Raw genomic sequence first — 13,203 nt, 5'->3', positions numbered from 1 at the left:
GATATACTGTAGATAACATGATTGCACCCATTATCACATGGTAATGCACTCAAATTGTCACTCGTCAAAACTTACACAGTGGAAATGGACTATCATGAAATAAAGGGTGCAATATCATTGGTGACATTTGTATTAGAATTATTGCACTATTTAAAGATCTGTCTTTTTGCACAAAGATATGTATACAACTTGTGAGATACCGCTCACCGCAATAATAAGTACATTCATAGAAAACAATATAATTCCAGCTGGTGCAAAGGGGATAATGATGACAGACATAAACACATAAGGAGACAAAGATTTCTCCTAAAAGATCCCCATTCACTGCACAGCAAAGCTGAAAATACTGTAATATTCAGGGTTCAAATACCCACTAAGTGTGTAACAGAATTAGCTGTAAAGGGTACAATTAAGTAACCGCTCCCAGCACTGTGGGAGGACAGTTACCACTAAAAGCCAATAGGCAAAAATAATAATTACTTTAATGATCAGCAAAATCGACGCAATGACGCATACTCAAAACTACCATAAAAACAATTAAAACACATATAGGGTGGCATAAGGTTCAGGGATGTACAGGGATAAATCCAAAATAATTCAATATACATCCCCTAACCAAATATTCCGATCGTGGTTGGTGAGACAAAATAGGTAAATAGAGGTAAATTTACAGATATTAATTATCCTTCTTGTCTCAGGGTGGGGTGCGGGTACAAATAAGACCGATAAATGAATGCTGTGAATCACCTCATAGTTGGTGACAATCATAGTATAAACAGCATTAGGTGCAATGCACCAAGTATAAACATATAGTTAGTATAATATGCAAATCGGAATCTTATATCCTATACAGTATATCCCATAATAGGTACTTGCGTTATATAGCCAAAATAGGGTGCAATGCACTCAATACAAGCAAATATGCTGCACAGTTTGAGCCCAGCTGCTCCCACCACATCAGAACGATCAGGAACGATTTCACCCTTAGCTCCTCCTACACGACGTCAACGCGATGACATCATGCCCGACGTACGTTTCGCGCATAAGGGGCTGGCGCTTTCTCAAGGTGGGAGGTGATAGACAGAGCAGCGCTGCCCTCTTATATACCCGCATGCTGTGCGATTCTTAAAGGTACCTCTACCACACATTGATGTAGTGGTAAACAGCTCAGATAAATAAATAAATAAAGAAAGAAAACGGGGGATAGTGAAACTGTGTCCTGAATCACTGGTTTGTTCTAGGCTCATAGTAAATTCGTTTAACTCTTCATCCTCTGTAGTGTAGCTGTCTAGTTAGTTGAAATGAGGCACATAATTAGCAGTAAAATACTGACAAGCAGGGAAACTGGAACAATGATCACCAAAATATGGCATTCAATGGGGGCCAACATATATACACATATAAACATTAATAAATGTATAGATCTCGATCACAAACCACATTGTGGGCATATGTATAGATGTTAATATATATCGTACATCAGTGTGTATTGGTGTAGGAATGATCTAACCTGAGCTGTCCGTCCATTAGGTCAAAACGAACATCTAATTTTAAACTATATAACTATATACCGGGAGCCCCCTAAGATGAAAGTTGAAAATAACATATGCCCCAAAAATGTGGTATTGATAACATGTTATATGAATGAAGTATATATGTAGCCCTCATTTAGACCCATAGGACTCAATGTTTGCAATGTGTAAATCCATTTACACTCGGTCTGTAATAGGATCTTGTTCCAGTCTCCCTTACGTTGACCCCGGGGAATATGTTCAATACCAATAAAGACCAATAGATCACTATTCCCCTGATGTTCATTAATCACGTGACGTGCCAATGGTGTATCCTTAGAATTTCTTATGGATCCAAGATGTTCAAGAATTCTCGTTTTAAAATGTCTAAAGGTCTTACCCACATATAATTTACCACAGGAACAGATAATTAAGTAAATAACTCCCTCAGTGGTACAGTTTATGTAGTCTTTAATTTTAAAAACGAGTGTTTTGGTGGAATCCATAAACTCAGTTGTTTTAGGCACATAAATAAGAAAATAAAGTGCGCAACCCAAAACCAAAACTTAATCGTGTTTAAACAATGTAAACCGTGCACCATGTAATAAATCCTTATATACCCTACTCACAGAAAGTTAGTAGGATAAGTGCAGTGGCGGGATATGTGAAGTCAGGTGGATATCACTGGACATATGCAGGAAGCAGCTAGAACTGGGATGTCAGTTGCAAACGTACATGGAAAGATAAAAACAGACCTCAATGGTGCAGATCAATGGTATAGGGATAAACTTTATATAGTATTAAAATGTGCACTCACAATGTTAAAAATCAATATATGCGTTATTCACTGTATAAGTGATAAGGAGTGTAAGGGTGGTTGCCGCAGCTCACCGCACCGCCGCCGTCTCGGATGGGCTTCTCCACAGTCTCCCCGTGGCTTCCTCTGCACTGTATCAGCGTGGGAATCTCCTCCAGCGATGTCTCTGACGCGATACGTCACTTCCGGTGGGCGCGATCAGCTCCGTCGCGTCACTTCCGGTTCGGCAGCAGATTGACAGCTTGCAGCACCAATCCTCTCACTTCCTGGGCGGGTCCACTCTACGCGTTTCGCCAATAGAATGGCTGGCTTCGTCAGTGACGAAGCCAGCCATTCTATTGGCGAAACGCGTAGAGTGGACCCGCCCAGGAAGTGAGAGGATTGGTGCTGCAAGCTGTCAATCTGCTGCCGAACCGGAAGTGACGCGACGGAGCTGATCGCGCCCACCGGAAGTGACGTATCGCGTCAGAGACATCGCTGGAGGAGATTCCCACGCTGATACAGTGCAGAGGAAGCCACGGGGAGACTGTGGAGAAGCCCATCCGAGACGGCGGCGGTGCGGTGAGCTGCGGCAACCACCCTTACACTCCTTATCACTTATACAGTGAATAACGCATATATTGATTTTTAACATTGTGAGTGCACATTTTAATACTATATAAAGTTTATCCCTATACCATTGATCTGCACCATGGAGGTCTGTTTTTATCTTTCCATGTACGTTTGCAACTGACATCCCAGTTCTAGCTGCTTCCTGCATATGTCCAGTGATATCCACCTGACTTCACATATCCCGCCACTGCACTTATCCTACTAACTTTCTGTGAGTAGGGAGCACACAGGGGCCAAGCATCATATATCACCCTTGAACATAATTGTTTGCACTTAGTGTGTTTTTTTCTTTGTTGTTCTTTCCCTACATGCTCCCCCTGGGTTGAGAAAATACATATTGATCATCTGGGACCAGTGAAGACAGTCCCTTCCAGAGGGTCTGAGCAGGGGGTTACAACCTATATTATACTTTTTTTCACTATTGCACTATTTTTAGGCACTATATTATTCTGAATCACTATATGTGTGTTATATAGTCACTGTATTTTAAGTGATCACTAGTATTTAATTAGCGCCAGATTTTTCACCAATCACGTTGTCACATAAATCCTTATATAACCATATGTCTAGCAAAAACTCGTACTATATAAGGCACTACCCTACAGTGGAAGTGATAAAAAAAGTTGAAACCATACAAAACCGTTGGTGTCAGCGTATGCAGCTATAATTATAGAGTGGCTCAGCACTCCCACGCACTAAGAGAAAAATGACAAAATAAAGCGCAAGACGCAAATGGTGAAGTATATCAAAATTATTAATACAGTGAAAATGAGGTAAGTATTCTGCGTACATCAAATTTGAAAATAATAGGCATTCACGTGTAATACACAAAGTTACCGCACACTGGTCAGCAGAGATGGTGGTTTCAGAGTTATACCCCAACGGATCCTTTCCTGCTGTTATCCCGACATCATCTGTCTCTCACACGATGTTGTCCCACATCCAGCATCTGAGGTACTCCAAAATATGTCCCGCAGCAGCACTGTAATGTCCTCCTTGTGCTGTCTCCACGCGACAGAAATCAGTCTCTGTGGTAAGGTATTGTCAATTACACCTAAACTTACTAGTAGGAGAAGCCGTAATTTGAAGGATATTCTTGTAAGAAGTCACTTTCAGGTCAAACCACGCGGTACTTGGCTAGATCAGAAACCCAAAGGTTCGTATGCTTGTGGACGATGTAAGGCCTGTAGGTATGTGCCTAAAAACACTGAGTTTATGGATTCTACCAAAACACTCGTTTATAAAATTAAAGACTACATAAACTGTACCACTGAGGAAGTTATTTACTTAATTATCTGTTCCTGTGGTAAATTATATGTGGGTAAGACCTTTAGACATTTTAAAACGAGAATTCTTGAACATCTTGGATCCATAAGAAATTCTAAGGATACACCATTGGCACGTCACGTGATTAATGAACATCAGGGGAATAGTGATCTATTGGTCTTTATTGGTATTGAACATATTCCCTGGGGTCAACGTAAGGGAGACTGGAACAAGATCCTATTACAGACCGAGTGTAAATGGATTTACACATTGCAAACATTGAGTCCTATGGGTCTAAATGAGGGCTACATATATACTTCATTCATATAACATGTTATAATTACCACATTTTTTGGGCATATGTTATTTTCAACTTTCATCTTAGGGGGCTCCCGGTATATAGTTTAAAATTAGATGTTCGTTTTGACCTAATGGGCGGACAACTCAGGTTAGATCATTCCTACACCAATACACACTGATGTACGATATATATTAACATCTACACATATGCCCACAATGTGGTTTGTGATCGAGATCTATACATTTATTAATGTTTATATGTGTATATATGTTGGCCCCCATTGAATGCCATATTTTGGTGATCATTGTTCCAGTTTCCCTGCTTGTCAGTATTTTACTGCTAATTATGTGCCACATTTCAACTAACTAGACAGCTACACTACAGAGGATGAAAAGTTAAACGAATTTACTATGAGCCTAGGACAAACCAGTGATTCAGGACACAGTTTCACTATCCCCCGTTTTCTTTCTTTCTTTATTTATCTGAGCTGTTTACCACTACATCAATGTGTGGTAGAGGTACCTTTAAGAATCGCACAGCATGCGGGTATATAAGAGGGCAGCGCTGCTCTGTCTATCACCTCCCACCTTGAGAAAGCGCCAGCCCCTTATGCGCAAAACGTACGTCGGGCATGACGTCATCGCGTTAACGTCGTGTAGGAGGAGCTAAGGGTGAGATCGTTCCTGATCGTTCCTGATGTGGTGGGAGCAGCTGGGCTCAAACTGTGCAGGATATTTGCTTGTATTGAGTGCATTGCACCCTATTTTGGCTATACAACGCAAGTACCTATTATGGGATATACTGTATAGGATATAAGATACCGATTTTCATATTATACTAACTATATGTTTATACTTGGTGCATTGCACCTAATGTTGTTTATACTACGATTGTCACCAACTATGAGGTGATTCACAGCATTCATTTATGGGTCTTATTTGTACCCGCACCCCACCCTCAGACAAGAAGGATAATTAATATCTGTAAATGTACCTCTATTTACCTATTTTGCCTCACCAACCACGATCAGAATATTTGGTTAGGGGATGTATATTGAATTATTTTGGATTTATCCCTGTACATCCCTGAACCTTATGTCACCCTATATGTGTTTTAATTGTTTTTATGGTAGTTTTGAGTATGCGTCATTGCGTCGATTTTGCTGATCATTAAAGTAATTATTATTTTTGCCTATTGGCTTTTAGTGGTAACTGTCCTCCCACAGTGCTGGGAGCGGTTACTTAATTGTACCCTTTACAGCTAATTCTGTTACACACTTAGTGGGTATTTGAACCCTGAATATTATTTTCAGCTTTGCTGTGCAGTGAATGGGGATCTTTTTAGGAGAACTCTTTGTCTCCTTATGTGTTTATTTTTGCACAAAGAACCAGTTCTCCAAATAATTAATTATAGTAAACACATAAACTAATGTATCTTTCTTTTGAAGATAAAATAATTCAGAATTAAGGCAATATTTCCATTTTTGTAAAGTACCTTGTGTCAGTTGCGGAACTGGGCACCAGTGGGCTTTGGTGCAAGTTTAAACAAGGTTCCCCTGTCCTCCCCAGGGCCCTAGAAGAGCAGGTGTGGTAGCAGCGATGGAGGGAGCCAACCAAGGTGGTGATTTGGTAGTTGGGCCTGACTTCCAGTGGGGACTAACTTTCATGTTAGGACCACCTGGGTAGGCTGCTTCCACCAACACTGCCTGGTAAGCCCCTCAACTAAAGATAGGGCCTGGGGATGGGGTGTGCATAGCATGGGGTCTTTAGAAATGCTGGAACACCATTGTAGCTGCTAAAATAAGTGCCGGAACAGCATTCTAGCAGGTGGGGGATGGGCCGCTGAAGGTGGTAGGCCCTAGTGCAGCCGGACCAGCTTCATATATGGTAGTTCCACCACTGCCATGTGTATATTTTATCTTCAGTAGTACAGCTTCATTTATTGCTCATGTACTTCAAAAGCTCAACATCAACAACATTGTAATCTTGTGTCTCAGAAATATGTATGACTGATAGTTAAACATATATTATGTCCTCATACAAATAAATGAACACACTACTATAAATTCTGGACAGTCTTGGATTCATTAAATATCATTAAAATTTTCCCGTTAAAAAAATGGTAAGAATTATAAAAAAACAAAAAAAATACCTGTTGCTGCATAATATATATTTTGTTTGTATATATTATACATTTCTGTCATTAGGAGAAGCAACACATGAGACACATATCTATGTATGTATCCCTCTCATCTTTTCCACTCCATGAAATCCCCCATTTTGCAGACCTGGAGGAAGTGAAATAAACATACTACGTCACATTGAATACATTGACACAAAGAGTGCATGTAAATTAGATTATTTTGGGGGGTACATTTTTTATGCATATTTCTTAATGAATGTGGCAAAAGAACTCCCAATTTGTATTGCATCCTATTGCAATTCAAGAAACCTTGGTTTTTATAAATAAATGATTCACCCCAAGACAAACAGTGGTTCACAAACATCAAATAAAGATTTTACATGCTTGATCGAGTATTTTTGTGCTTTCAATTCCAGGCAAAAACTGTCAAGTGAAAGATTCACTGAGATGTAATATAACCATTCAGTACCTGGCAGACAATTATCCAGAATTTGGAGACTGCACCTGTTCCGAAGATATTTCTTGCAGTATTAAAGGTCTGCTTGGAAAGCAATGTTTTGTCAAGAATGGTAAATAAACTATTTTCTTTAACTATAGAAGAAATGGAACATTTTCAATTGTTGACAGGAAGATTCATGATGTGTCAATCAAAAAGCACTTATCTATACAGTACCAAAAAATAGAGAGGTTTGGCAACACAGTCTTCAAATAAAACTAGATAAAACTTTTTGGAACTTATATAATCAATGTTAACTTTCATATACAGTTTAGGGTTAATTAAAAAGATGCTGCACCACTCACTGTAAATGTATTTCATCCAGATGAAGAATGGTAGAATGGTAATAGTTGTACTGTATTTCGGCATACTGAACACGCAGGTAATTCCACAGTTGGTCCCTACCAATTTGTTTGCATATGAAGTTTCCCTCTTGTTCTCATGTGGAGCACAACATTTAAAGCAAGTTCAGTGTCCCATATTTCCCTGGGTTATTGGATTTGTGGGCAATACCCTTGTACATGAGATCTTAAAATTACAATTCAGTAATACAACTAGTACAACTAGCTAATCAGTAACTGTGATTTATGTGTTTTACAAGCAGGAAACTTACATCAAATATGTAAAACTGAGGCCTTTGGTTATAGGATTTCCTCACTCAAATATAGGACTAGAAGACTTGAAAAGTGTAAAATGTTTGTTAAGGTTTGCTAAATTCGTCAAGTGTTAAAAGCCAAATTCATCAAAATTTCTCCTATCCAATTTCTCTTACTGTTGCTGTAGTTTCTCTTACTGCAAAGACTAGAAACTTTTTGGCTTGTGCACTTGAGATGGGTCTCTGGGAGTGTTATTACAGATTTTTGCAGTAGACAGTGAACATAAAACTATATCTAGATGTATTGGCAAAAGAGCGGGGGTCCGGAAGGTGGTTTGGGGTTAGTGATCGTGGCAGTGGTCATGGCAGGAAAGAAGTAAAAAAACGAATATGAAATAAGACCTTTGAGAAATCTGCTTCTACCAAAAAAATCAGCAGTTGTGCTTGAGCCTTCTCGTCCTAAGAGAAATAAAACTAAAAGAGATTTTATCGACCGAATCATAATTATCACCCTCAAGCTCAGCAACTGTGTCAGCATTAATAGCATCACCCCTCTCTCATTAAAATAGTAGTATTTTTTTGTGGGCGGACAAACATGGCATTATGATGGAAAAGATGTTCAGAAAGGACAGGTTTGGAGAGATTAGCCACCCATACCAGACTAAGTTGATGTGTTCTTAGTGTGACTATAGTACAAGACCCTGAGGAGATGGGAGAAGGCATAGCTGAAGGAGAAATATAGGCACCAATGGAAGAAGTAGATGATGCAAATGATGTGTGTGGTGTTGTACACAAAAACAAAGAGATATCGGTTAACTACAATTTCGAACTGTAATAATGTTTCTGATTGACAAATTAGAGTGATAGAAAGAATAGTGCCGCGCTATGAACATAAATATGAATACTTAATAAAACAGGAGAATAAAGGAATACAGTATACTCACAAAAGAGGTTCATTTAGGGAGCACACCATGTACGTGATAAAATGTAACATTTATTAATATCATACATATAAATAAATGTTGCCCAGATAGAGAAATAAATCTAAAAAGTGAGGTGAGGGGGGGGGGTGTGTTGGTATGGAACTCCAAGTGTTTTAGACAATATATTGAATAGAGCTAACCCAAAATTATGATTAGTTGGTACAGTGCTCAAAATAGAATAGTGTAGGTCCTCACTGTTATTCAGGAGTGGTATTATTAAAAAAAAAAACATAATGCAGGGAATGTCACAATAATTGCTAAAAAGGATGTGACATCACTTGGTACAGGAACAATGGGATAGTCTGAAACCCCATTGGCTACAATACCATGTGGTTTTAAGGATGTGATGTACAGGACCTCCCTTGGAGATGATGTCACATTCTTAAAAAAAAAGCTGTGTGTGCTGTGCACACGCATAGTAAGTGAAACTTCTTTGTGTGTTGTCATCAACATATAAAGTAACAATAATATTAGATGTTGTTATAGATGTTTGTAATAAAATGGAATCATTTTTAGATGTTACAATTGTATAGTTTTATTTTTGCTTTTCAAAATCCATGCTATCATTTTTAATACATGAAATAATCGATTTATGATAACTGAAGTAAGATACATATATTGTCGATTGTAAACTATCTAAATGTCGTTGAAAAACTGCATCAACAGTGGATCCGGATGTTGTAGTTGCTATGGCTGGATTGGTGTTGAGAGTTAAATTGATTTTTTCTTGTAGTAATGTAATAAGTGGTAGAGCTTCTTGAGTTAGAAAGTTGATGTTAAAATCACCAGTTAATATGATGGGTAGTTTGTCATAATGTTTGTTGAACAAGCCTTCACCTTCAATAGAGTACGGTAGTAGAATGAAATGAATGAATTTGATGATATTCTCTACTGTTTGGTTTGGGGAACAATATATGACGATGGGGAGGACAATTTTGCCATTAGGTAAGATATACTCTGCTGCACATATGTCTCCTATTGTTGGGACATTAACTGCTAATCCTGTAGTCTGACGGTCAATGATATGCATATGAGGCCTCATAATATGTCTATTGTTGTGTTTGTTATGATATATAGCAACTCCACTGACTATAACATGTTGGCGCTTAAATTTAACAACACACTCAAAGTTAGCAATAGTAACATTTTCATTATTGTGTTACCAAGTCTCGGAAAGTAGTAATATGTTACACTGTTGCGTAACCGTATCAGTGAGGTCTGTGTGGTGTGCTCGAAGGCTTTGGCAATTTAGTGAGAATACAGAACAATTAGTTGGGTGTTTGAGTACATTAAGTAAAGTTTCTTGCATGGTCTGTAGTTTGTTGTTTTATAGTCTTGAAAACTAATTTTGAAGGTCAATTGTTGACGTAGCGTTTCTAAGTCCATGATAAAATTCCTTTTGACCAATTGCTGCGACAATGTACAGTCCATTGATGTCAGTGACTCGCGATAAAGCAACATATACTAATTGTTGCTCATGTCCCTTTTCATACTCGTAGACTACGGAATTAAATGTGCCACCTTGTGATTTATGTATTGTTATTGCACAAGCTGGGATCAATGGAAAATTATTTTGTTTAGCCGTGATAGTTCTATTTTTATTTAATGCTATACATGATGTCCGTCTTGTTATTGGCACAGCAGATGGGTTGATGTTGTTGGCTTGCATGTAATGAGCGTATTTTTTGCGAGCTATTTTTCCCACTTTGGGCGATGTAAGAAAATTTAGCCATACCCGTTGTATTTGTCCATCATCGCTATATTGGATGTGAGCTAATGATCCTAAGGCGCCATTTGCTAAGCCGTCAGAGACATCTACATTAGTTGTTATGAGATATGGCTTTGCAATGACAAGCGGTAGTTCATAGGGTAAGCCACCGGTATCCAGAACAGTCATTTTATATAGTTTTTGTCGAACGTGGGCTTCCTGCTCTACATTTCTACAGCCAATAAAGATATCTATTGCTGTTGAAATAGTTTTTTCTGGTGCGGCACTCAGAATGGATTGGTTGTAGGTGTTGAGTGAATCATTACGCAAAAAGAGACGTATTCCATTGGCACATAGATTGTCCGCGTCTTCCTTGATGTAGAAACGTGATTCAATGAGTTTTTGCTCGCATTCATCTAATTTTATGCAATTACCAATTTTAGTTACTACAATTGAGAAGGTTATGTTTGACTGGCGCATAACTTCATCTAGTTCATAGTATTTCAGTCCACGCCACAAAGTGGATCCCGCAATACGTTGTTTAATTTGTTTATAGATGGGTATTGCTCGAACTGGAGGTAACTGATGTAAGTCACCAATGAGAAAGAGGTTTTGCCCACAAAGTTATTTTCAACATATCTGCTTCAGCCTGGCATCAATTTGAGACAGTAACTCAGCACCTACTGTATTCATCAATGATAATCACTTTGATGTATTTGAAAACACTTCTATATTGTTGTATAACTTCAATCGAAAGAGGTACATTTTTAGAAATAGATATTTTAGTGCAGTGTGTACAGTAGTGCCATCTATTGCGACGGCAGCTTTTCCAGTTGATGCGCAAGTAATACATGAATTGCAGTATCCATCAGTGTTAGTGAAGCGATTGAAAATGTCCAGTAGAAGGCGTATGACAAAAGATTTGCCACAGCCCGCGGGGCCAGTAAGGAATATTTGAAGTGGTTCGCTATTTGGAGAAAGTAGGCTCCAAATGACATGCATCAAGAGTCATTTCTGTTTATCATTTGCATTTTGCATTAGTTTGCAGAATTGCTCCTTACAGAGTAAGTTCTCACGTTTCTTGGCTATAGCATCAAGTTTGCATGGAAAGATGGTGGAGCACTGTAAAAAATAGGGCTGGAGGCAGATCAGTGAAAAATAAAAATGCTTTAATGGAAATGCATGGTAGCAAAAGCTACATTAAAAGGGTCCTCTAACGCGTTTCACGCTTTAGTAGCACTTTATCAAAGAGTGACCCATGTGCCCACTGATCCGCCTTATATACCAGTCACCGCGGAAGTGATTTCGCGCCAAAAATCAGTCAAAAAATCTGACTGAAGCTGAGTCCCCGTAAGAACTACGGTGGCCTCATAGGGTAGAAACACCTCCGTGCCGAGTAGGCAAAGGCGGAAGTACACGAATCTGAGTACAAAGCCAAGTTGATAAACCTTGGTAACGACATACAACATATGATATAACAAAAAGTAACAAAAGAACTGTAACATGCTGAATAAAGAGATAAATAAGAAGCATATTAAAAAAAGAAAAAATACATATAAGGAAATATAGAATGAAAACATAATATAACTAAATTGAACTCTTAATAGATAAATGGGAACATGAAGAAATATACCCATCAATAAACTCATCACTCTTTAGAATATTTTTATGTCTTATGTCACTATACATGGGTTTTATGTACAGGAGGTCCAATGGAAAACCTCTTACAGTTAGGCTACTATGGACGTCATGTCGCTTTATAGTATTATACAACATAATCAAGGGATTTCTGCTATTCAATATTATCTTCATCTATCCAAATTACCGATTACACTCTGCTCATTTTTGATTGAATGTATCACATTTTTACTAACACACAACTATTTCACGTTTGATTCACAATTTTATTTACAACTTAAGGGCACTGCTATGGGGACTTCATTTGCACCATCTTATGCTAATTTGTTTATGGGTTTCTGGGAATCTATTTTTATTTTAAGTGATCATAACCCTTTTAGAGAACACATTATTTTTTACAGGCGTTATATTGATGATTTGTTCTTCATTTGGGATGGTGATTTTCTTTCTTTTGAGGCTTTCTTTAACACTCTTAATATTAACCAATACAATCTCACATTCACTTATGATTTTGATATTCAACACATTGCATATTTGGACATAATGTTGTATATAGATGTCAACAAAATCATTCAAACGGACGTCCATAGGAAGCCCAATTCACGTAATGTGTTTTTGATGGCAAGTAGCAATCATTCCAGGCCTCTTAAGAAGGGGATTTTGAAGGGGCAATTTTTGCGACTTAGAAGACTTTGCTCTACTGAGGAATCCTTTGATATTCAGTCTGAGGATCTGGTTCAAAGATTTCTCAAAAGAGGTTATAATAAAGTTCATATTTTGGAATCTCTTGATGCAGTCAAGACTCTTGAACGTGCTGATCTCTTTATTAGTAGAAAGAATTATAAAAATAAGGGGAATAGAACCACAATGACCAAGAAAATGGAGAATAGGGCCCCCTTTTTTATAACGCAACAGTGTAAGCAGGCAGACTCCATTAGACATATCATTTACAAATATTGGGATACCCTAAAATTGGATAAGGATTTACAAAATGTAGTTACAGATGGACCAAAATTTGTTTTCAAAAAAGCAACATCATTGGCAGGTTTTTTGTCACCAAGTTTGTTTCGTTCAAATCATCCACAACATATTTCTAATATACCAAAAGGCTTCTATAAATGTGCTCACTGTGTG

General features: G+C 38.1%; 1 protein-coding gene across 1 annotated transcript in view; it reads left to right on the top strand.

Moving 5' to 3' along the window:
* The window catches only part of GFRAL (GDNF family receptor alpha like), a 95,533-nt gene that overhangs the window by 55,683 nt on the left and 26,647 nt on the right, over positions 1–13,203 (top strand). Inside the window, exon 3 of the mRNA XM_075598159.1 lies at positions 7,066–7,218. Coding sequence (XP_075454274.1) covers positions 7,066–7,218 — 153 coding nt within the window. The remainder of the gene's footprint in view (positions 1–7,065; positions 7,219–13,203) is intronic.

Source organism: Ascaphus truei, chromosome 4 (genome assembly GCF_040206685.1).
Source record: "Ascaphus truei isolate aAscTru1 chromosome 4, aAscTru1.hap1, whole genome shotgun sequence".
Classification (NCBI taxonomy): domain Eukaryota; kingdom Metazoa; phylum Chordata; class Amphibia; order Anura; family Ascaphidae; genus Ascaphus; species Ascaphus truei.
This window is presented reverse-complemented; position numbering and strand designations above follow the sequence as displayed.